The sequence below is a fragment of the Cetorhinus maximus genome, chromosome 17 (genome assembly GCF_964194155.1).
Source record: "Cetorhinus maximus chromosome 17, sCetMax3.hap1.1, whole genome shotgun sequence".
NCBI classification, from domain to species: domain Eukaryota; kingdom Metazoa; phylum Chordata; class Chondrichthyes; order Lamniformes; family Cetorhinidae; genus Cetorhinus; species Cetorhinus maximus.
The window spans coordinates 1,390,543-1,415,674 of NC_135895.1; the positions used below are offsets into that span (position 1 = coordinate 1,390,543).

Genomic DNA, 25,132 nt, shown 5'->3' on the forward strand with positions numbered 1-25,132 from the left:
GGGCCCAGTCCCCCCAGGGCATGAGGGGAGGGGCCCAGTTCTCCCAGAGCACCAGGGGAGGGGCCCAGTTCCCCCAGAGCACCAGGGGAGGGGCCCAGTTCCCCCAGAGCACCGGGGGAGGGGCCTAGTCCCCCCAGAGCACCAGGGGAGGGGCCCAGTCCCCCCAGAGCACCAGGGGAGGGGCCTAGTCCCCCCAGAGCACCAGGGGAGGGGCCCAGTTCCCCCAGAGCACCGGGGGAGGGGCCCAGTCCCCCCAGAGCACCAGGGGAGGGGCCCAGTCCCCCCAGAGCACCAGGGGAGGGGCCCAGTCCCCCCAGAGCACCGGGGGAGGGGCCTAGTCCCCCCAGAGCACCAGGGGATGGGCCCAGTTCCCCCAGAGCACCAGGGGAGGGGCCCAGTCCCCCCAGAGCACCGGGGGAGGGGCCTAGTCCCCCCAGAGCACCAGGGGAGGGGCCCAGTCCCCCCAGGGCATGAGGGGAGGGGCCTAGTTCCCCCAGAGCACCAGGGGAGGGGCCCAGTTCCCCTAGAGCACCAGGGGAGGGGCCCAGTCCCCCCAGAGCACCAGGGGAGGGGCCCAGTCCCCCCAGAGCACCGGGGGAGGGGCCTAGTCCCCCCAGAGCACCAGGGGAGGGGCCCAGTCCCCCCAGAGCACCAGGGGAGGGGCCCAGTCCCTCCAGATCACCGGGGGAGGGGCCTAGTCCCCCCAGAGCACCAGGGGAGGGACCCAGTTCCCCCAGAGCACCAGGGGAGGGGCCCAGTCCCCCCAGAGCACCGGGGGAGGGGCCCAGTTCACGCAGAGCCCTGGGGGAGGGGCCCAGGGCACAGGGGAGGGGCCCAGTCCCCCCAGAGCACCAGCGGAGGGGCCCAGTTTTCCCAGAGCACCAGGGGAGGGGCTCAGTCTGATTATAATGGTCACAGGGTGACAGGCACATGGAGCGGGTATGGGAATCTCCCAAAGGCCGAATCGCTGACTGTGTTTGTGTGTTTATCGGGTGAGTGAGAGTCACTGAGGTAAAAATAACTAATTGGAAAGAGGAAGTCAGGAGAATTGTGAAAGGAGATTGTGAGGCGGAGAATATTGACAGACAGAGGATGGAGCTGGACAGAAACAGGAAAAAGTGGAGGCTCTATTCCGAATTCAGGCTTCGCAAGGAATTTATTCACCAAAGCTTCAGAAATGACTCTGAATTCTCTTGGCTCTCACTGGCTCTCTCATAAAAAACAACACTGGCCATTGTGTGGCACCGTTCACCATCTCAGCTCGGCCCAAAGAGGTTCACATCCAATCACTTCTGAAGTGGAGAAACTGGTGTAAAGTAAAAAATGTGACACCCAAATTGTGCACAGCAAGATCCCGTGGAGAAGCTGGAATTAGGGACAGAGACTGGAATAACTGGGAGCTGAGTTAAGGAGCGAGACCAGGATATGACCAAAGGGCATTGATCAGTTTGAACTTAGAAGCTGCTGAGTGTGGCTCCAACGAAATGAGAAAGTTATCAAAGTCCAGGAGAAAGCAGGCGTCCCCATCGGGACCACAGCCACCCACTTAAACACTTCACATTTCAACTTCAGTCACAGCGAGTGTGCATCACTGGCTAGACCAGTTAAACTAGCCAGACTGAGTACTGACCCTCTAACAGTGCAGCACTCCCTCAGTACTGACCCTCTGACAGTGCAGCACTCCCTCAGTACTGACCCTCTGACAGTGCAGCACTCCCTCAGTATTGACCCTCTGACAGTGCAGCACTCCCTCAGTACTGACCCTCTGACAGTGCAGCACTCCCTCAGTACTGACCCTCTGACAGTGCAGCACTCCCTCAGTACTGACCCTCTGACAGTGCAGCACTCCCTCAGTACTGACCCTCTGATGGTGCAGCACTACTGAAGTGGCATAGTGGTGTTATCATTAGACTAGTAACCTAGTGAGTCCCCCCCAGGCTATTTCTCGGGGATTCGGGGTTGAATCCCACCACAGCAAACGGTAGAATTTGAATTCAGTAAAGATCTGGAATTAAAAGCCTGATGGTGGCCATGAGAACATTGTTGTAAAAACTCATCTGGTTCCCTAATGCCCTTAACAGAGGGAAATCTGCTGCTCTTTGGGGATGGGTAATAAATGTTCGCCTCACCAGCGATATCCACATCTCATGGAAAAAAAAAGAAATCCCAATGCCGTTCAAAAGATAGGCTTCAAATAAAATGAGACTTAGCCACATAAAGATATTTTTGGACAGGAAACCAAAACTTACTTTAAAATGTAGGTTTTAATGATTGTTTTGAACATGGTGAGATCATTTTTTTTTATTCGTTCATGGGATGTGGGCTTCGCTGGCTGGACCAGCATTTATTGCCCATCCCTAATTACCCTTGAGAAGGTGGTGGTGAGCTGCCTTCTTGAACCGCTGCAGTCCATGTGGTGTAGGTACACCCACAGTGCTGTTAGGGAGGGAGTTCCAGGATTTTAACCCAGCGACAGTGAAGGAACGGCTGATATATTTGCAAGTCAGGATGGTGAGTGGATTGGAGGGGAACTTGCAGGTGATGGTGTTCCCATCTATCTGCTGCCCTTGTCCTTCTAGATGGTAGTGGTCGTGGGTTTGGAAGGTGCTGTCTAAGGAGCCTTGGTGAATTCCTGCAGTGCATCTTGTAGATGGTACACACACTGCTGCTACTGTGTGTCGGTGGTGGAGGGAGTGAATGTTTGTGGATGTGGTGCCAGTCAAGCGGGGCTGCTTTGTCCTGGATGGTGTCCGTCTTCTTGAGTGTTGTTGGAGCTGCACTCATCGAGACAAGTGGGGAGTTTCCATCATACTCCTGACTTGTGCCTTGTCAATGGTGGACAGGCTTTGGGAAGTCAGGAGGTGAGTTACTCATCGCAGGATACCCAGCCTCTGACCTGCCCTTGTAGTGAATGATACTTGCCACTTGTCAGCCCAAGCCTGGATATTGCCCAGGTCTTGCAGCATTTGGACCTGGACTGCTTCAGTATCTGAGGAGTCGTGAATGGTGCTGAACATTGTGCAATCATCAGTGAACATCCCCACTTCTGATCTTATGGTGGAAGGAAGGTCATTGATGAAGCAGCTGAAGATGGTTGGGCCCTGACACTACCCTGAGGAACTCCTGCAGTGATGTCCTGGAGCTGAGTTGACTGACCTCCAACAACCACAACCATCTTCCTTTGTGCTCGGTATGACTCCAACCAGCGGAGAGAAGCAGAGAAGTTTAAAGAGGGAGTTCCAGAGATGGAGGTCCAGGCCCCTGAGGGTTCAGCTGCCAATGGTGTAGTGATTAAAATTGGGGATGTTGAAGAGGTCACTGTTAGAGGAATGCTGAGATCTCAGAGGGTTTAAGTGCTGAAGGAGATTCCAGAGATAGGGAAGTGGAAAGCCCATGGAGGGATTTGAAAACAAGGGTGAGACTTTTGAAATCAAAGTGTTGCTTTGTGTGCAGCGAAGGCACAAATATAAGGCCGGAAACTCATCTCAGGATCAAATGTGAGAAAAGGATGTGAACAGAGTGGCTTTATCTCAGACTGCTACCAGGCAAGGGATGGAGCCAGTATCTCTCAACCAAATTTGGAGTGGTCACCAAGAGTGGCTTCAGTCTTCCCAAAATATAATTGATGCAAATTTCTGCTCATCCAGTACTGGATTGTACAGGTACAGATAGTCCAGTCAGATACGCAGTCTGATAATTTGGAGAGAGTGGGGGAGTTGAGAGAGGTGGGGGGAGGTGGGGCTGGGTGTTGTCAGAGTACATGTGATAACTAAGGCCGGGTTTTAGGATGATGTCACCGAGGGGCAGCAGGTCGATGAGAAATAGGAGGGGCCAAGGATAGATCCTAGGGGGACACCAGAGGGAACGGGGTGGGAGGGGGAAGGGAAACCATTACAGGTGATTCTCTGGTTACGATTAGATAGATAAGATCGGAACCAGGCGAGAGCAATTACCCCCAGCTGGACGACAGTGGAGAGGGGGTTGGAGGGGGATGGTGTGGACGACCATGTCAAAGGCTGCAGACAGGTCGAGAAGGATGAGGAGGGAAAGTTTACCCCTGTCAGAGTCACACAGGATGTCATTTGTGAGCTTGATAAGGGTTGTTCTGCTCCTGTAAAAGGGCAGTAATCCGATTGGAGGGATTCAAACATGGAGTTCCAGGGAAGATGGGAATGGGTTTGGGAGGTGGCAACGCATTCAAGGATTTGATGGAGACAGGATGGTCACTTGTGAGGACAGAGAGGTCAGGGGTTGTTTTTATGAGGAGTGGGGGTGACGATAGCTGATCTGAAAGGAGAGTGAACCTGTGGAGAGAGAACCATTAAAAATGTCAACTAACACGGGAGGCAGGAAGGGAATCAGACCCTGCACCCCGTGTGGTACCTCTGACAGCTTCACTTATGGAAAATATTGTTTTTACAGGTGATAGAGACACTGTCAAGACTTTCCCACACAGCAGTCGCACAGAGCGCAGGGATAAGGTAAGCACTGAAATCTTCTGATGTGAGTAAGGGTCCAGGAACTTACAAAATGTCGCTGAATGCAATGTTAGACTCATCGTGGAATAATACATCAAAACCTCTGCATCCAAACTCACATCCAATCCCATTCATCCACCACCTACTGTCCTACACTGGCTCCCCATTCAGCAACAGATCCATTTTAAAATTCTTTCCTGCTTTTCAAATCCCTCCATGGTCTCACCCCAACCTATCTCTGTAATCTCCTCCAGTCCCACAACTCTCGGAGATCTCTGTGCTCCTCTAACTCTGGCCTCTTCAGCCTCCCTGATTTAAATTGTTCCACCATTACCGGTCGTCCCTACAGCAGCCTGGGCCCTAAGCTCTGGAATTCCCTCCCTAAACCTCGACAACTCTCCCCCCATCTCTCTCCACTCCTTTAAGATGCTCCTTAAAAACGTGACCCTTTGAGCAAGTTTTTGAAGATCAGAATCAGTCTCCCACTCCCTCCCTAACAGCACGGTGGGTGTACCTACACCACCGGGACTGCAGCGGTTCAAGAAGGCAGCTCACCACCACCTTCTCAAGGGCAACTAGGGATGGGCAATAAATGCTGGCCCAGCCAGCGATGCCCACATCCTGTGAAAGAATAAAACAAACGATGTAGAGATTGGATACGTCATGTCTCAGGAGGTAACATGAATGCCCATGGAGAGCGTGAGATGGTGGGAGGCGTGTTCTCCTGGCGTGAGATGGTGGGAGGCGTGTTCTCCTGGCGTGAGATGGTGGGAGGCGTGTTCTCCTGGCGTGAGTTGGTGGGAGGCGTGTTCTCCTGGCGTGAGATGGTGGGAGGCGTGTTCTCCTGGCGTGAGATGGTAGGAGGCGTGTTCTCCTGGCGTGAGTTGGTGGGAGGCGTGTTCTCCTGGCGTGAGATGGTGGGAGGCGTGTTTTCCTGGCGTGAGATGGTGGGAGGCGTGTTCTCCTGGCGTGAGATGGTGGGAGGCGTGTTTTCCTGGCCTGGGAGCCATGTTGGGATAAGCGTTGACAGTTTGCTATGTCTCTTGTTGTGCAGCTCAATACTGCTCACCCTTAAGGGGAACATCAGAAAGATTACTCTCAAGGGTTATTTAATTCTGTCTCAGTTGGAGTGGGGAGAGGATGGGACATCCTCAACTGTGTCACATTCAGACTCAATCCCTCTTTTCTCCCTCCCATTCCCATTCCTGGTGAGATTGTCTGGAGACTGTCCTATCCCTGACCCTGTCTCAGACTCTCTCCTGGAGCCAGGACTAATTTCTGCAGCCCACCCGTCATTAATGAGGCTCCCCTGCACCCTCAACTATCCCACTCCAGCATTATTAGAATTCTGCAGTGTAGATAGAGGCCATTCAGCCCATCGCATCTGTGCTGGCCCTTTGAAAGAATGATCCAATTAGTCCCGCTCCCCCTGCTCTTTGCCCATCATCTTGTATTTTCCCTTTTTCACCTATTTCTCCAATTCCCCTTTTGAAAGTTATTATTGAATCTGCTTCCACCGCCCTTTCAGGCAGCGCCTTCCAGATCACAACAACTCGCTGTGTCAAAAAAACTCTCCTCATCTCCCCCTCTGGTTCTTTCACCGATTCTCTTCAATCTGTGTCCCTCTGGTTACCAACCCTCCTGTCACTGGAAACAGTTTCTCCTTATTTACCCTGTGAACAACAACAACTTACATTCATATTAAACCCTTAATATAAAACCTTGCACCAGACAGAAAGGTTATAAAACGAAGTTTAACACTGACCCATCAAAGGAGATAGCGGGACAGGTGAGCAAAAGCTTGTTCAAAGTGTTTGGTTTTAAGCAGCGTCTTAAGGGGGTAAAGCCAGTTAGAGAGTCGGAGAAGTTTAGGGGGGGATTCCAGAGCTCAGGGCCCCGGGCAGCTGAAGGCACGGCCGCCAATGGTGAAGCGATGGGAATCAGCGAGGCTCAAGAAGCCGGATTTCAAGATGCTGATGCTACGGAGGTAAAGGAGAGATCTTAGTAATGAAGCGGATGGTGAGAAGCTCATACTGGTTGTCAACTGAGGCTGTGAACAGCCTGGTTAAACCTCAGGCAGTTACCAGGGAGAGGGGTGGAGTCGTGAGCTAGCGAACAGAGTTTAGGGTGGGGACCGAAAATGGTGGCTTCAGTCTTCCCAATGTTTAATTGGAATAAATTTCTGCTCATCCAGTACTGGGTGTCGGATAAGCAATTTGATTTCGCAGTCATTGCATTAAAAAAGGTTTTTTCTATCTTCACCTTTGAATCTTTTGCAAACCACCTTAAATCCCTTTTGTTCTAGACCCTGCCACCAATGCAAGGGTTTCTCTCTCTGACTCTGTCCAGATCCTTGTCTTCAACTGCCCCCTGGTGGATTCTTACACACTCTACACTGTGTCCTGACACTGCCCCCTGGTGGATCCTTACACACTCTACACTGTGTCCCGACACTGCCCCCTGGTGGATCCTTATGCACTCTACACAGTGTCCCGACACTGCCCCCTGGTGGATTCGAGCAGAGGAACATGAGGAGGCTGTTTAAACTATTGAGTCTGTTCGGGCAGTTCAATTCGGTTAATTCCTGGGATGAAGGGGTTGTCTAATGAGGAAAGGTTGAGTAGGTTGGGCCTATACTCATTGGAGCTGAAACATATAAGATCGTGAGGGGGCTCGACAGAGTAGATGACAGGGTAGCATAAGAGAGATGTGGAGGACGCTTTCTTCTCAGGGCCATGTTAGTCTGTGGAACTCCCCCTCCCCGGAGACCATTGGGGGCTGGGTCCTTGATTATATTCAAGGCCGAGTTAGACAGATTTTTGATTGACAAGGGAGTCAAAAGGGATGTGGAGTTAAGGCCATAATCAGATCAGCCACGATTTTATTGGATAGCAGAGCAGGCTGTGGGGCTGAATGGCCTACTCCTGCTCCTAATCTGTAGGGATGTATGTTCCTCCCTTCAGTGAGACCATGACTGACCTGTGGCCTAACTCCATATATACATCTTTGCCCCATTTCCCCGAATACCTTTAAACAACAAAAATCTATCCAGGAGAAAGGTGAAATATAAGCTGGTTTAAGGTGGGGGGGCGGGGGGAGAGAGAAGTTGAGGGTGTGGTGATTGTGGAGATAAGCAAGCAGTGATAGGAGCAGATCTGCTCCTATCACTGCTTGCTTATCTCCACAATCACCCCACCCTCAACTTCTCTCTCCCCCCGCCCCCCCACCTTAAACCAGCTTATATTTCACCTTTCTCCTAACTATACTCAGTTCTGCCGAAGGGTCGTGAAGGCTCGAAACGTTAACTGATTTCTTCTCCGCCGATGCTGCCAGACCTGCTGAGTGTTTCCAGGTAATTCTGTTTTTGTTTTGGATTTCCAGCATCCGCAGTAGCTTTTAGCTTTTTGTTTTTAAAAATCTATCCATCTCAGATCTAAAATTAACAATTGACCTAGCACCAACTGCCCTTTGCAGAAGGTGGTTCAAAACCTCCCCCATCTTGTGTGTAGAAGTCATAGAGTCATTACGACACGGATGGAGGCTATTCAGCCCATTGAGCCCATGCTGGCTCTCTGTAGAGCAATCCAGTCAGCCCCATTCCCCGTTCTATCTCTGCAGCCCTGCAAATTTACCTGTTTCGCACACCCAACCAATTCCTTTTAAAGTTATTGAACATACAAACATATGAATAAGGGCAGGAGTGGGCCATTCGGCCCCTCGAGCCTGCTCCGCCATTCATTATGATCATGGCCCACATTCCGCCTACCCCCCCCGATAAGCTTTGGCTTCCTTGTTAGTCAAGAATCTATCTACTTCTGCCTTAAAACTATTCACTGACGCTGCCTCCACAGCTCTCTGGGGACTAACAACCCTCTGGGAGAAAAGATTTCTTCTCATCTCCGTCTTAAATGGGAGACCCCTTATTTTTAAACTGTGTCCCCCAGTTCTAGTCTCTCCCACAAGGGAGAAACATCCTCTCAGCATCCACCCTGTCAAGTCCCCTCAGGATCTTATATGTTTCAATAGGATCATCTCTCATTCTTCTAAACTCCAATAGGTACAGGCCCAGCCTGTCCAACCTATCCCCGTAAGATAAACCCCCCTCATCCCCGGTATCAGTCAAGTGAACCACCTCTGAACTGCTTCCAATGCAATTTCCTTTCTTAAATACCGAGACCAAAACTGTCCACAGTATTCCAGATGTGGTCTCACTAAGACCCTATGCAGCTGTAGTAAAACTTCTCTACTTTTATATTCCATTCCCCTCGCATTAAACACCAACATTCCATTTGCCTTCCTAACTGACATTTATACTGACTTTTTGTGATTCATGTACCAGGACACCCAGGTCCCTCTGTACCTCAGAATTCTGCAATCTCTCTCCATTTAAATAATTTGCTGCTTTTCTATTCTTCCTGCCAAAGTGGACAAGTTCACATTTTCCCACATTATATTCCATCTGCCAAATTTTTGCCCACTCGCTTAACCTATCTATCTGCCTTTGCAGATTCCTTATATCCTCTTCACAACTTTCCTCCCTATCTTTGTGTCATCAACACATTTAACAGCCATTCCTTCAGTCCCTTCATCCAAGTCATTGATATAAATTGTAAATAGTTAAGGCCCCAGCTCTGATCCCTGTGACGCTAGTTACAGTTTACCAACCTAAAGAAGACCCATTTATCCCTACTGTCTGCTTCCTGTTAGTTAACCGATCCTCTATTCATGCTAATATGTTACCCCTACACCATGAGCTCTTATTTTATGTTGTAAACTTTGATGTGGCACCTTGTTAGATACCTGAGATTCGATGGATTGTTTCTCTCTGCAGAGATGCTGCCACACCTCCCCGGCCAATATCCAGGAAGCTGGTTTGTTATGTCCCTCACCCCCTCGCCCCCTCGCCCCCTCGCCCCCTTGTCCCCTCGCCCCCTCACACCCTCGCCCCCTCACCCCCTCACCCCCTCGCCCACTTGTCCCCTTGCCCCCTCGCCCCCTCACCCCCTCGCCCCCTCATCCCTTTGCCCCCTCACCCCCTCACCCCCTCGCCCCCTCACCCCCTCGCCCCTTCACCCCCTCGTCCCCTTGTCCCCTCGTCCCCTCGCCCCCTCACCCCCTCACCCCCTCACCCCCTCGCCCCCTCACCCCCTCGCCCCTTCACCCCCTCGTCCCCTCACCCCCTCATCCCTTTGCCCCTCACCCCTTTGCCCCCTCATCCCCTTCGCCCCCTTGTCCCATTGTCCCCTCACCCCCTCGCCCCCTCGTCCCCTCGTCCCCTCATCCCCTCGTCCCCTCGCCACCTCATCCCCTCGCCCCCTGGTCCCCTCACCCCCTCGCCCCCTCGCCCCCTCGTCCCCTCGCCCCCTCGTCCCCTCGCCACCTCATCCCCTCGCCCCCTGGTCCCCTCGCCCCCTCGTCCCCTCGCCCCCTCGCCCCCTCGTCCCCTCGCCCCCCTCGTCCCCTCGCCACCTCACCCCCTCATCCCTTTGCCCCCTCACCCCCTCGCCCCCTTGTCCCCTTGTCCCCTCGCCCCCTCACCCCTTCGCCCCCTCACCCCCTCATCCCTTTGCCCCCTCACCCCCTCGCCCCATTGTCCCCTTGTCCCCTCGCCCCCTCACCCCTTCGCCCCCTCACCTCTCATCCCTTTGCCCCCTCATCCCTTTGCCCCCTCGCCCCCTCACCCCCTCGTCCCCTCGTCCCCTCGCCCCTTCGCCCTCTTGCCCCTTCACCCCTCGCCCCTTCACCTCGTCATCCCCTCATCCCCTCACCCCTTCACCTCCTCACCCCCTCGTCCCCTCGTCCCCTTGCCTCTTCACCCTGGCACCAAGAATTTAACAGACTGTGTGCGACTCTCGATCCAGTTTACACAGGATGCTCTCTATCCCCTTATTCATTGAATCCTGTACAACAAACACATTGTACTTGCCCTCCTGCCTGTTTTGGACAGCCCTCTGTCCCATGGTGTCATGGTGCACGTTCTGCCTGTCCTTCTCGATCCAGATCACACGGGATGCTCATTGTCCTCTTCCTTACATGGGATACAGCACAGGCTCTGCACAGAGATTATAAATCTGGGGCTCTTTATGCCACTGACTTCAATCTTTATAAACATTAATGGAAAAGTTTATATTAGGGGAATGTACTATTTACAATAGATATTCACGGCCGATACTCCAGATATACTTCAATACGGTCAGGAGTTTAACCCGTGATCCACCATCCACAAGACACAAGTCAGGAGTGTGATGGAATACTCCCCACTTGCCTGGATGAATGCAGCTCCCACAACACTCAAGAAGCTCAACACCATCCAGGACAAAGCAGCGCACTTGATTGTCACCCCATCCACAAACATTCACTCCCTCCACCACCAATACACATGAGCAGCAGTGTGTACCATCTACAAGATGCACTGCAGGAACTCACCAAGGCTCCTTAGACAGCACCTTCCAAACCCATGACCAATACCATCTAGAAGGACAAGGGCAGCAGATAGATGGGAACACCACCACCTGGAAGTTCCCCTCCAAGTCACTCACCATCCCGACTTGGAAATATATCGGGCGTTCCTTCACTGTCGCTGGGTCAAAATCCTGGAACTCCCTCCCTAACAGCACTGTGGGTGTACCTACACCACATGGACTGCAGCGGTTCAAGAAGACAGCTCACCCCCACCTTCTCAAGGGGCAACTAGGGATGGGCAATAAATGCTGGCCCAGCCAGCGAAGCCCACATCCCGTGAATGAATTAACAAAATGTTTCCCTGACTCTGCACACTATTATTCACACTAATCCCATTTTGAACTTGTACCTGTTTACAAGGGGCAACGGAGGCCTGGATCAAACTGTCCACTTACTGCTCGCACTCCCTTATGTGTCAGACTATTTCTAACTTAGACCCAGAACAATGATTCTGAGCCAGAGAGATTCGAAAGGGAGATAATCAACTGCAGATGTGTTCGTTCTGGACAATCTCTCTGTCCACAAACTCCCACTAACAGCAGGTCCAGACTCATAATCTGCTCTGTCATATCCAAGTCTAGAATCCCGAGATAGTTTTGCACTCTGTCCCCAAACTCAGTCTTGCTGAGTGCTGACACATTCTCCACACTGTCCCTCCCGCTGTTGCTCTCTGCTCTTATTGCCGCCTGTATACTCAGTCTTTATGTTTGCTGCAGTTTCTTTCACTTGTTGTGATTCTGTTTCAGGCCATTTCCCACTGAACAGGCTGTGAATGATGAAGATATTTACAAGAGCCTTGCTGACCTGATTGAGTATGTAGAAACTTTCATGGCTACTGATTGTGTGTTGTCTTATGAAGAGGTCTAGCCGCTTGTCTGGTTGAACAATAACTGTTTAATAATAACAAATAACTACAAACATAGACGCAGGATACAGGTCTGACTGGGTGCTACCTTCATGCTGACTTCTACCAGACTCACCACTCCACTCTACCCCTCCCATGTGACTCTCTACATCATAATGTGGGTGATACTATTTCCCGAGTCCCACATTAACCCTGACAGCCCTGAACACCCTAATACTACATCTCCCCCAAACCTTCACTCAAATGTATTTACAATAATATTTACGTGCTACCCCTTCTCCTCCCACATCCCTGGCTTTACAGATTCAGACAGTCTGGAGGCTTTATGACTCTTCCAGATCTTGTTCTTTTCGAGTTTGGAGGAGTGACAGTCTCCACTGCGTTGGGCTGACTTTATTGGTCTGGGGTTGTTGTTGTACTTGGTGTTTCAAATACTCTGGTGTCAACATCTGATTCGCTACTTGGACTCCTTAATGTCATATTTTCCTCTGTTGACAGTTTGTATTTCTTGGTCGGATACCATTGGATTATCCCTCTCCATCCGGAGGGAATGTTCTCTCTGTTCATTCATCGAGTGGACTCGGGTTTCCTTTTTATGGAGTTGCCATGGTCTTCCTGGCAGTTGCAGCTTTACCTTTCTTACGCTCGAATGTTCCTCATTCTCGAGCTCAGCCTGCAGTTTGGCTTCTAATGCTGCTCTCTGTTACTTCACGTGCACTTGGACCTCCCTGAGTTATGTCTCGGGGAGTTGGTGGTCACTTCTCTCCTCCCCCAGGATGGACTTCATGTTGTGTGTGTGAACCCAAAGCTCCAGCGTCTTCGCTGTAGTTTTTCCTGGTTCTGTGACATCGGCTGTTTGACTCTGAAGCCCAGACTGAACCTTCTGCTGTTGCTCCTTATCCTCTGTATCTTCTGTTTGAAGTATGTTGGTGCCCATCTGGACGCTTCGCTGCTCTGACCGATGAAGAGTATTTTCTGGCCTCTGCACAGGAGCTGGAATAACTGCCTCTGTAAAGAGCGAGGACAATCCCGAACCGAATTCCCAGCTGAGATCATCAATATTGGTGGCCCTCTTGGGAGTCTCCAATCCAGTGTAGCAGAGCACAGGGGTTGTTTTGATACCTTCTGCCATTTTGAGGAGGTTGAGGGCAACACAGGCATCTCTGCACAGGAGCGGATAGGGTGTCTGCAGTTGGCATATGGAATTTTGATTATTTACTTGTTGGCTGACCAGAGCTGCTCTTGAATCATGCCTATGATGGTTGTTGGGTTCCTCCAGGACGATTGTGTGTCTGTCGCCCATGGCCGGGGGTCTTTTAGCCATGGTACCTGATTGGTCAGGACTGTCACACTGGCTCCTGTGTCTAACTTGAAATTTGTGAGGTGACCATTTACAGATATGTCAGAATTCCAAAATGTGAATCTGGGATCCTTAATGTTCCCTAAGAAGTATTGTTGGATTTCTTCTTGGTGTGGCTCCTCTATCTCATGGACTCGTTTGCAATCCTCTGCACGTCTCGAGGTTTTGGATTTACACATCTTTCCAAAATGCCCGGGTGTTGCAGTGAGATCTCCGCACAGTGACCTCTGCACAGTGACCTCTGCACAGTGATCTCTGCACAGTGATCTCTGCACAGTGAGATCTCTGCACAGTGATCTCTGCACAGTGATCTCTGCACAGTGAGATCTCCGCACAGTGAGATCTCTGCACAGTGAGATCTCTGCACAGTGATCTCTGCACAGTGATCTCCGCACAGTGATCTCTGCACAGTGAGATCTCCGCACAGTGACCTCTGCACAGTGATCTCCGCACAGTGATCTCTGCACAGTGAGATCTCCGCACAGTGATCTCTGCACAGTGATCTCCGCACAGTGATCTCTGCACAGTGATCTCCGCACAGTGATCTCTGCACAGTGAGATCTCTGCACAGTGATGACTGGACACTGCTCACGCCTGTGAGATGCCACAGCACTGCTGTAGTCTGCTGCCATCTTGTGTTTTGCTTCGGTATTGCTTTCCCTGCTCTGGAGTCCCCTGTCCTTTCTGTTGCTTTATAAGCCGGACACTTGGGATTGCTCTGTGCCATGGTTCAACTTCAACATGCAAAATGAATCAGTTTTTCTGATAAATTTCCAATTGTCTGACGATTTGGATGGCTTTTTTCAAAGTCAGATTTTCTTTAGACTGGAATACCTTCCGGCTACTATTCAATCTCTGATGAGTTCGGACTTCCGGTCACCATAGTCACAGCCTTCAGCCAATCTGTGGAGCTGATTGATAAAAATTCCCCTGGGCTTTTGGGCTCGCCTGTTAAATTTTGCTCACTCCAAAATTTTATTGCTTCTGAGGTTAAGGTTGGTGTCAGAGGACTTTGTGGCCTCTTCAAAGTTATTGGAAGATTCATTTATTGCTGGCCTGGCAATTATGTCATCGGCTACTGGACCTATTGAATATAATAGTGTATTCACTCAATCAAACACTGTTTTCTTATACAAGCCTAATGCTATCATTTATCCTAAAAATCTACTTCTCCATAACACCCAATGTTGTGCCTGGTCTGCCCCTCCCATCTGCCTGCATTGCTCTGGCAGTGCTGATATACCATCCATGGCTTTCTTCAGCACAGGGGAATAAAGCTGAAAATATGTTTTCATTTAAATGGTGCAGCAGTTTATTTTCATCCCAGGATTGTTGGGATTTGTCTGGAATCCATTTGTGGAGTGCTGCACTGTCGGAGGGTCAGTACTGAGGGAGTGCTGCACTGTGAGAGGGTCAGTACTGAGGGAGTGCTGCACTGTCAGAGGGTCAGTACTGAGGGAGTGCTGCACTGTGAGAGGGTCAGTACTGAGGGAGTGCTGCACTGTCAGAGGGTCAGTACTGAGGGAGTGCTGCACTGTCAGAGGGTCAGTACTGAGGGAGTGCTGCACTATCAGAGGGTCAATACTGAGGGAGTGCAGCACGTTAAGAGGGTCAGTACTGAGGGTGTGCAGCACTGTCAGAGGTTCAGTACTGAGGGAGTGCTACACTGTCAGAGGGTCAGTACTGAGGGAGTGCTGCACTATCAGAGGGTCAATACTGAGGGAGTGCCGCACTATCAGAGGGTCAATACTGAGGGAGTGCTGCACTGTCAGAGGGTCAGTACTGAGGGAGTGCTGCACTGTCAGAGGGTCAGTACTGAGGGAGTGCTGCACTATCAGAGGGTCAATACTGAGGGAGTGCCGCACTATCAGAGGGTCAATACTGAGGGAGTGCTGCACTGTCAGAGGGTCAGTACTGAGGGAGTGCTGCACTGTCAGAGGGTCAGTACTGAGGGAGTGCTGCACTATCAGAGGGTCAATATTGAGGGAGTTCTGCACTATCAGAGGGTCAGTACTGAGGGAGTGCTGCACTGTCGGAGGGTCAGTACTGAGGGAGTGCTGCACTGTCGGAGGATCAGTACTGAGGGAGTGCTGCACTGTCAGGGGGTCAGTACTGAGGGAGTGCTGCACTGTCAGAGGGTCAGTACTGAGGGAGTGCTGCACTGCCAGAGGGTCAGTACTGAGGGAGTGCTTCACTGTTATTGGTGCTGATTTTCAGATCAGACATTGAACTGATGGTCTATGACGTTGTGTTGATGAAGATTGGCAGGTTCACCACTGAATCTAATGGAATATTTTCCCTCAATTATCAACACCAGGAATAGGTGGGGCCAAAACTTCCAGTCTCCCCATCGTTGGTTTTAGGTGGTAATCCAGTGATCCACTGGGGAATCTCTCTCGGAACTCTACATATCAGGGTTTGCACAGCAACTGCCCGGAAGGTGCTAACTTCCCCTGGACAGCTGCTCTGTGCTGTGACCCACCCGAACATGTGATTCACACCATAAACTTCAGACAGTTCCGCCAGGGTTACACCAATAATAACCCAGAAATAGTCACATCCTCTTCTAACATCTGGGTAACTATTACAAAGATCCAGACTGACCTGCCCCCAGTTCACTCTCCAAACCCCTAACCCCACCACACACTCATTAACCACCCCCTTTATGGTATCATGGTATCCCCAACCCCCTTAACCCCCCCGTCTGTTTCTCCCCACCTGCACCCCGATATGACCCAGCCCTTCCCCCCGCCACCCCGACCTGAACCAGCCCGACCACCCCCAACCCTCAGGCCCAAAGTGACCTGACCCACCGACCCAGCCCGACCACAGCCCCATACCCGACACGACCCACCCCACTGCAGGCACATCCCAACCTGTGCCCCCCCACCAATCCGCCCCCAACACCCCCAAACTCCGACCCCACCCCACCTCCCCATAGCCCAACCCCAGTACCCCCAGCTCAGATACCCTTTCCCCATATCCGATCCACTTACCTCTGACACTTACCTTCTCCCCGCCCTGTGAGTCCTTTAACTTCCCTGGTTTATGGCAGCTGGGGCTGCGTCCCCTTCACTCCAATGGAGCTGGACGGAGTCACTGGGGCTCGAGGACAACTGCCTGAATCTTGCCCCGCCTGAGTCGGAAGGTCGGGTGAGACAGACGCGGAAGAAAATCCAGGCAGGTAATTGGGCGTGGACTGGCATTCCGACACTGAACGCCAATCTGGGGAAGTTACAGCCTGCGATCTTCTTATTTATCGCGTTGCACATTTTCGGGTTCTTATTATGTACGAGTTGGCTCCTGGGCATCTTCCATTGTAGCAGTGACCATGCTTTGGCCATACATCATTGGCTGGGAAGTGTTTTGGGGCGGTGAACATGTGATCAGATGTGTTGTCGATGTCATTGTTGTTATTCTTCTTCTCCATCCCTCACTGTCCCGTTTCTCAGCTCTGTCTGATGTGTTTCTGCAGTGAAGCCAGTGTGGAGGATGATGAGGATCTCTACGACTGTGTCTATGGTGAGGATGAAGGTGGAGCTGTCTATGAGGATCTGATGAAAATCGAAGCAGTCCAGACACCTGTAAGATCACCATGACAAACCTTCCCTTTCAATCTTTGAGAAGCTGGGGTTGTTCTCCTTAGAGCAGAGAAGGTTAAGGGGGAGTTTTAAATGAGGTGTTCAAAATCATGAAGAGTTTTGATAGAGTAAATTAGGAGAAACTGTTTCCAATGGCAGGAGGGTCGGTAACCAGAGGGACACAGATTGAAGGGAATCGGTATAAGAATCAGAGGGGGAGATGAGGAGAGTTTTTTTTACACAGCGAGTTGTTGTGATCTGGAAGGCGCTGCCTGAAAGGGCGGTGGAAGCAGATTCAATAATAACTTTCAAAAGGGAATTGGAGAAATATTTGAAAAGGAGAAATTTGCAGGGCTATGGGGAAAGAGCAGCGAGAGTGGGACTAATTAGATAGATCTTTCAAAGAGCCAGTACAAGCACGATGGGCTGAATGGCGCAAAGTCTGCACATGGTCCCTCTGTCTGCAAAGGACAGGGCCATGTGTGTGAGTATATGTGGCTCCTAGCATGTGTAAGTGAGCCTCACTGTGAGCCCAACTGATAATCTTCAATTGGTTTTCAGTGTAATTCTTAACACAATCAGGATTGTTTAGCAAGTGTTGTTCAATTGCGGAATCACATCTAATGTTGGACACTGTGTTTTGAGGTTTGTAAGCCCGGGCTGGTTGGGTACAGTCAGCACCCTGTTGTGAACAGCCAAAAGGCCGAGCTGTTTGATATGATCCGCCAGTCTCTGGAACATATGGCATCACACCGAGAATCACACTGGCACTGAAATTCATATACCACATTACACAATGTGTGATAGGCAGAACATCTTTTGATGGCAGCATCCTGTTAGTGCAAAATGTCCACACATTACACCTTTTTTCAACTAAACAGAAACTTAGGGAACAGCCATTCTGTAGTAAGTGTAAGTGAAATCTTTTCTTAATGTTATGGGGATCATGTGACTGTACAGACGAATCAGGCCCAAGCACGGGAACCTTAGGGCAGAGTTTTTTGTCTTGGTCTTGGAACAAGCATGTAGTCTCATCAGGAGCTCTGTAAATAAAGTTTACTGTTTCTTACAAGAAACCTGCCCTGCTTTCCAAGTTTATTACAATTGGCAACGAGGATAAATAGCACCGGCGCAGAACCTCACCTCGCGACTGCGAGTAATTTGATTAATTTTAAAAGAAGAAAGAAAAGCAGTATACTCACCAGCAATGCCTCTCTTTGGCAGAATTGGTCTATTGAGGACTAGAGTCAGTACATTGAGCAACTAGGTTCCTACTCTGTGGCTAACGAAATAACAGTGAAGGAGAAACAGAAAGCAATTCTCCTAAGTGCCTACGGGAGAAAAACATATAAACCTAATCCGTAGCTTTACGGCTCTGAGTGGGCCAAATTCCAGATCCTTCACCGAGCTAATCGACCTCATGTAGGGACAATTTCAGCCTAAACCCTCGATGATCAAGCAAAGATTCAAGTTTAACACTCGAGCAAGGGCCCCCGGCAAATCGATCATAACGTACATCGCAAAGTTCAAACAGTTAATGGAGCGCTGTGACCTCGGTGATACTTTAAATGACATGTTGCCAGATGGTTTGGTTTGTGGTATAAATGACGGTGCCATTTGGCACCGCTGGCTGGCAAAATTACTGGGAGCATCTCACCAGTAACCCAGAAGCTAAAGCATTACCTTTGTTGGGGAAACCGTGTACCTGAAGTCTGTAGATATAAAGAGGCAGAATGCCGCTACTGCCACAAAAAGGGCATGTTATTAAACAACGCAGGGCTAGACCAACACAGCCATACAGGCAACAGGTCAAGTTAAATAAAGTGCTCAATATGGATGAGCCAGAAGTTACTGAGGCTAATGTTTATTCCCCACACAATCTGAAGGCCAGAAAAACTAAACAATCACTGTTACACGTCAAGTAAATGGAAAGCCTCTGCTCACGGAGATGGACACAGGAGCATCGACCACAGTGGTGGGAGAAAATATCTTTAAATTCCTCACAGAAGATACCCAGCCATTGGGTTTGGAGAAACCCACTGCTCAGTTAAAAACATATACAGGAAAAGCAATACAGGTGAAAGGCATCACCTCTGTACCTGTATCAGACAAGCAACAAATAGCTGAGCTGCCAATAATTGCTGTAACAGACGGACCTCGCCTTCTGGGCTGTGATTGGTTGAAAGAAATCAGACGAAGTTGGTCCGAAATGTTTCAGGTCAGGACAAGAGGAGATCCTGAGTTGACGAGGGAAGATGATGGTGTCTTTTAGAATGAGATTGAAGAACCGAAGGATCTTCAGAGGAAGCACAGAACTCTCAGGTCAGAGTTGGCTTCACAGGAAAACCATGAAAAGAAGTGAAACAAAGGCAGGGCCACTGTGAACCAACTGAAGACACAGCTGGAAGAAATAAAACCAATAATGTTCAATGTTCCAAGAGGGAGCCAAAAGATACAAACAAGAGACAGAGGAATTGAAGAATAAATTAATGGAGACAAAAGAGGCATTAGAAGGAAACATCATGGAACTTCCCAAGGTGCAAATGGGTAGTTCAACCCCTGAACTGAACCAAGTTAAGATTTCACCAGAGAAATTTGGCCGATTGTGAAATCAGAATGAAGGATGAGATAAAACCCCATGGCAAACACAAAACACAAAAAGATAAAAAAAAACAGAAACCAAATCTGAAAGACCAATAGGAGATGTATCCAGAACCCCTTCTGAGCCAAGAAAGATTACTCACAAATTGAAAAAGAGGGTTTATCTATCGCATTTGGAGTAAAGAGGTTCCATCAATATTTGCACGGTGGACACTTCACCACAGGGTCAGATCACAAACCACTGTTGGGTTTGTTTAGTGATGTCAAGAAGGTATAATAATGTTATTGGAAATTATTTTAAAATAGGCTTCTAGTAGGGTCTGTGTCTATGTGTGTGTCTTAATTGGATTAAACCCAGCTAGTCTGGATGCTTTGAAGAATAGTAGTTTTGAGATGTTAATTAGATAAACATAAGGAGGGTAGAAGGTAAAGTGTAAATTTGCATTTGTTAAAAGAAATCATTGAAGACTGTGGGTGAAATGTTACACCCAGCTAGAAGATGCCAAGCAATGTGTTTATTTTCACAGAATCACAGAATCAAACAGTGCAGAAGAGGCCCTTCGGCCGACACGTGAGAAACACCGCATTAGCGTTACCTACCTAATCCCATTTACCAGCACTTGGCCCATAGCCTTGAATTTTATGACATGCCAAGTGCTCATCCAGGCACTTTTTAAAGGATGTGAGGCAACCCGCCTCCACCACCCTCCCAGGCAGCGCATTCCAGACCATCACCACCTTCTGGGTAAAAAAGTTATTCCTCACATCCCCCTAAACCTCCTGCCCATCACCTTGAACTTATGTCCCCTCGTGACTGACCCTTCAACTAAGGGGAACAGCTGCTCCCTATCCACCCTGTCCATGCCCCTCACAATCTTGTACACCTCGATCAGGTCGCCACTCAGCCTTCGCTGCTCCAACAAAAACAACCCAAGTCTATCCAACCTCTCTTCATAACTTAAATGTTTCATCCCAGGCAACATCCTGGTGAATCTCCTCTGCACCTCCTCCAGTGCAATCACATCCTTCCTATAATGTGGCGACCAGAACTGCACACAGTACTCCAGCTGTGGCCTCACCAAGGTTCTATACAACTCCAACATGACCTCCCTACTTTTGTAATCTATGCCTCGATTGATAAAGGCAAGTGTCCCATATGCCTTTTTCACCACCCCACTAACATGCCGCTCCGCCTTCAGAGATCTATGGACACACACGCCAAGGTCCCTTTGTTCCTCAGAACTTCCTAGTATCATGCCGTTCATTGAATACTTTCTTGTCAAGTTACTCCTTCCAAAGTGTATCACCTCACACTTTTCAGGGTTAAATTCCATCTGCCACTTATCTGCCCATTTGACCATCCCATCTCTGTCTTCCTGTAGCCCAAGACACTCAACCTTACTGTTAACCACCCGGCCAATCTTTGTGTCATCCGCAAACTTACTAATCCTACCCTCCACGTAGCCATCTATGTCGTTTATATAAATAACGAATAATAGGGGACCCAGCACAGATTCCTCTGGACACTGGCTTCCAGTCACTAAAGCATCCTTCTGTCATCACCCTCTGTCTCCTACAACTAAGCCAATTTTGAATCCACCTTATCAAATTACCCTGTATCCCATGTGCATTTGCCTTCTTTATAAGTCTCCCATGTGGGACCTTGTCAAAGGCTTTGCTGAAATCCATGTAAACTACATCAACTGCACTACCCTCATCTACACACCTGGTCACCTCCTCAAAAAATTCAATCAAGTTTGTTAGGCATGACCTCCCTCTGACAAAGCCATGCTGTCTATCCCTGATCAAACCTTGCCTCTCCAAGTGGAGATAGATTCTCTCCTTCAGAATTTTCTCCAATAGTTTCCCTACCACTCACATGTGACTCACTGGCCTGCAGTTCCCTGGCTTCTCCCTGCAACCCTTCTTAAATAGCGGAACCACATTAGCTGTTCTCCAGTTCTCTGGCACCTCCCTCGTGGCCAGAGAGGAATTAAAAATTTGAGTTAGAGCCCCTGTGATCTCCTCCCTTGCCTCCCTCAGCAGTCTGGGACACAAATCATCCAGACCTGGAGATTTGTCCACTTTTAAGCCTGCCTACAACTCCAATACCTTGTCACTCCCTATATCAATTTGCTCAAGAACCTCGCAGTCTCTCTCCCCGAGTTCGATACCTTCATCCTCATTCTCTTGGGTGAAGACGGATGTGAAGTATTCATTCAACACTCTAGCGATGTCCTCTAGCTTCACCCATAGATTGCCCCCTTGGTCCCTAATGGGCCCTACTCTTCCCCTATTTCAGCTTACTAATAAAATTGATGGAATGAAAGGATGTTATTGTTGGAAGAGGCAAAGTTAAAAGCCTAGTGATACAATGGACCATTTACATTCAAAGAGAAAGATATGTATAAAGGAGAAAGGAGATTGTGTGCGAGGTAGAGGCATTTTAAGATCCAACAAGTGTGAGTAGCCTCAAGTCTGCCTGCAAAGAGCCAGAGCTGGAAGAAACTCATTTTGAATGTGACTGTCCAGGTTGTGTTTTGCCAGGGGCCTGTTAAATCTCTGTGTTTTACTGCTGCCTTACTGGGGGCGTAATTGAGAGTCAGATTAATTAGGGGATTTTTGTAGTTGTTATAGTAGTAATTTAGAGACTTGTATATGTGTTTACAATCTCTCTTGTATTAATAATTGTTTAATTTAATTTTATAAATAAACCTCTTGAGACTCGGTGGCCATATTACTGCTGAATTCAAAGCCTACATCTCGAAACATGCAAATTGCAACAATGGGTTATGACAATTATTTCAACTTTCCCTCTGGGATTTGAACAATTCAGCCTTTACCATCAGCTGTGTCACAATAGTGAAGAGAAGGCAATCCCACCGATAGCCTCTGCTAGAATTCAAAGATTGACTTTAATTTTGTTAGCCTGCAGGTACACCTTTATACACCAACCGGGTGTGCATATAGCAAATGCAGATGCCCTCAGTCATTTTCCTTTGCCAGATAGCACTACACCTGTACCAGTACCTCAAGAGGTTGTACTTGTGTTAATTTTCCTGGACCCTTCACCAAGACAACATCTGCGCAAGACAGATAAAGAATTGGACAAATCAGCATTCCATTGTAGCAAGAGTCCGTGAACAGGTTTTACAAGGATGGTCAAATGCACAAGTTCCTGAAGAATTAAAACCATTCTTTAAATGTAGACCTGAACTGAGTTGCCAAGATGGAATCTTGCTATGGGGAGCAAGAGTCGTTATCCCTGATCAGGGAGGAGAACCATTATTGGAAGAACTTCATAGTGCACATCCTGGTATTTCACAAACGAAGATGCTCACACGAAGTTATATCTGGTGGCCGGATGTAGACAGTGATATAGAAAAAATGGTGAAACACTGTCTCCAGTGCCAGCAACAGCAGAAGTTGCCCGTTTCAGCCCCACTGTTGGAGTGGCATAGTCGACCCTGGGTTAGACTACGTATAGACTATATAGGTCCATTTCTAGGTACCATGTTTCTTGTGATTATCGATGCACATTCAAAGTGGATGCATATGTTTGAATGAGATCACCTACTTCACCTGCAACCATTGAAAAGCTGCACCAGAGTTTCAGTGTTCATGGGTTACCTAGGGTTATTGTGTCAGACAATGGTACGGCTTTCACTGACACTGAGTTCCAAAGATTTATGAACTTAAATGGGATTAAACACGTTAGAACAGCACCATATCATCCCTTGTCCAATGAGTTAGCAGAAAAAGCTAAAGTACAAACCTTTAAAACAGGCATGAAGAAACTATCGGAGGGAACATTGGAAACACAAATTTCAAGATTTCTGTTCAGCTATTGTACAACTCCTCATGTGACCACTGGTTTAACACCTTCCGAATTGTTAATGAAGCAGTGACTTTGTACAAGATTGAGTCTAGTATTCTCTAATTTAGAGGGGAAGGTGGAGAGAAACCCGGGTAGCCAGAAAGTGAATCATGGCTTCACGTAAAGGCTGAGAGTTTTGTATGAAATTTTGCGTTTGGATCGAGCTGGGTTCCTGGTACAATTATCTCTGGAACAGGATCTTTCTCTTATCAAGTAGAAGTGGAAAACAGGATTGTTAGGGAAACACGTGGATCATCTCAGAAGTCGAGAAACCTCCAATAACCAGTTAATCCACCTGAAATCAAAGTCGAACCTTTGACCCCCGGGGTGCAAGATCGACAAAGAATAGACATACCTGATGTCTCTGTTGAAGTAAATAATTCTGAACTGCCATTGTCTAAGGATGTCCCTGATGCTGCAGGTCCTGATCAAGCCAATCCAGTGGAAGAACCTCCAGTTGTCGAGTTGTGTTGCTCTACCCGAATCTGAAAACCTGCTCAAAGTTTAAATGTATAATGGCTTGAATTGTATATAATTGTATCTCTTATGGGTTAAGTTATTTTTGTAAATAAGAGGGTAAAACAAAATTAAAGTGGGGGTATGTAGTAATTGTAAGTTAAACCCTTTCTTACTGTTATGGGGATCATGTGACTGTACAGATGAATCAGCCCTAAACAGGGAATCTTAGGCAGAGTTTTTCTTCGGCCCATCGAGTCTGCACTGACACGTGAGAAACACCTGACCTACCTACCTAATCCCATTTACCAGCACTTGGCCCATTGCCTTGAATGTTATGATGTGCCAAGTGCTCATCCAGGTACTTTTTAAAGGATGTGAGGCAACCCGCTTCCACCACCCTCCCAGGCAGCACATTCCAGACCCTCACCACCTTCTGGGTAAAAAAGATTTTCCTCACATCCCCCCCTAAACCTCCTGCCCCTCACCTTGAGCTTATGGCCCCTTGTGACTGACCCTTCAACTAAGGGGAACAGCTGCTCCCCCCACCAGTCCCCCAACCCTTCAGGATCGCCGCATTCCTCTAATTCTGACCTCTCGAAAACCCTCGATTTTAATCGTCCATCATTGTTGGCCGTGCCTCTTTCTGCCTGGGGCCCAAACCCTGGAACTCCCTCCTTAAACCCCTTGGACACTCGATCTCTCTCTCTCTCTCCTCTTTTAAGATGCTCCTTAAAGACTGCCTCGTTTACAAAGATTTTAGTCACCTGTCCTAATATGTCTTACCTGGCTAAGTGTTAGACTTTGTCTGACGACATTCTTGTGAAGCACCCTGGGGGTGTTTCCTTATATTAATGGTGCTATAGAAATGTAAGTTGTTGTTGTGTGAATCAAACTCTCTGTTTGCACAGAAACAGATTGAGACGGATATTCGTAGCTGCTGCCTCCTGGAAATCAAACAGACGGAGGAGAAATACACAGAGACCCTGGAGTCGATCGAGAAGGTACATCTCCTCGTTCACTTTTGCCTCCTCATTCCCACCTCCACCTACCCCTCCTCCTTTACCAGACTCACACTGCACTTCCCTTTCTCTCCAGTGTCAGAGTCTATCTGGGCAGCAGTACTGAGGTCAGCGCAGTGTCAACCAGACCGTGCTGGGTTCAAACCTCACTGCAGGAAGCACTGAGACAATGTGAGGGGAAACCCTGTGAAAAGTGTGATACAAAAAGACTAACTCCTGGATTTATTTTCCAGCATTTTATGTGCCCATTGAGACGGGTTTTAAGCCAGGAGAGATGGAGATCATTTTTGTTAATATTGAGGTAAGTGAGAGGGGGAGAGGATGGGAAGGGGGGGTGGGGGGAGGGAGGGGGAGAGGGTGGAGGAGTGGAAGGGGTGTGGGGGAGGAGAGAGGGTAGAGGGGGGAGAGAGGCGGGAGTGGGGGGGGCGGG

General features: G+C 49.0%; 1 protein-coding gene across 1 annotated transcript in view; it reads left to right on the forward strand.

Annotated features, from left to right (window-relative positions):
- Positions 1-25,132, forward strand: part of vav3a (vav 3 guanine nucleotide exchange factor a) — a 190,641-nt gene that overhangs the window by 71,393 nt on the left and 94,116 nt on the right. The window contains 6 exon segments of the mRNA XM_078560624.1: positions 4,423-4,481; positions 11,687-11,752; positions 16,641-16,749; positions 24,592-24,684; positions 24,936-24,966; positions 24,969-25,003. Coding sequence (XP_078416750.1) covers positions 4,423-4,481; positions 11,687-11,752; positions 16,641-16,749; positions 24,592-24,684; positions 24,936-24,966; positions 24,969-25,003 — 393 coding nt within the window.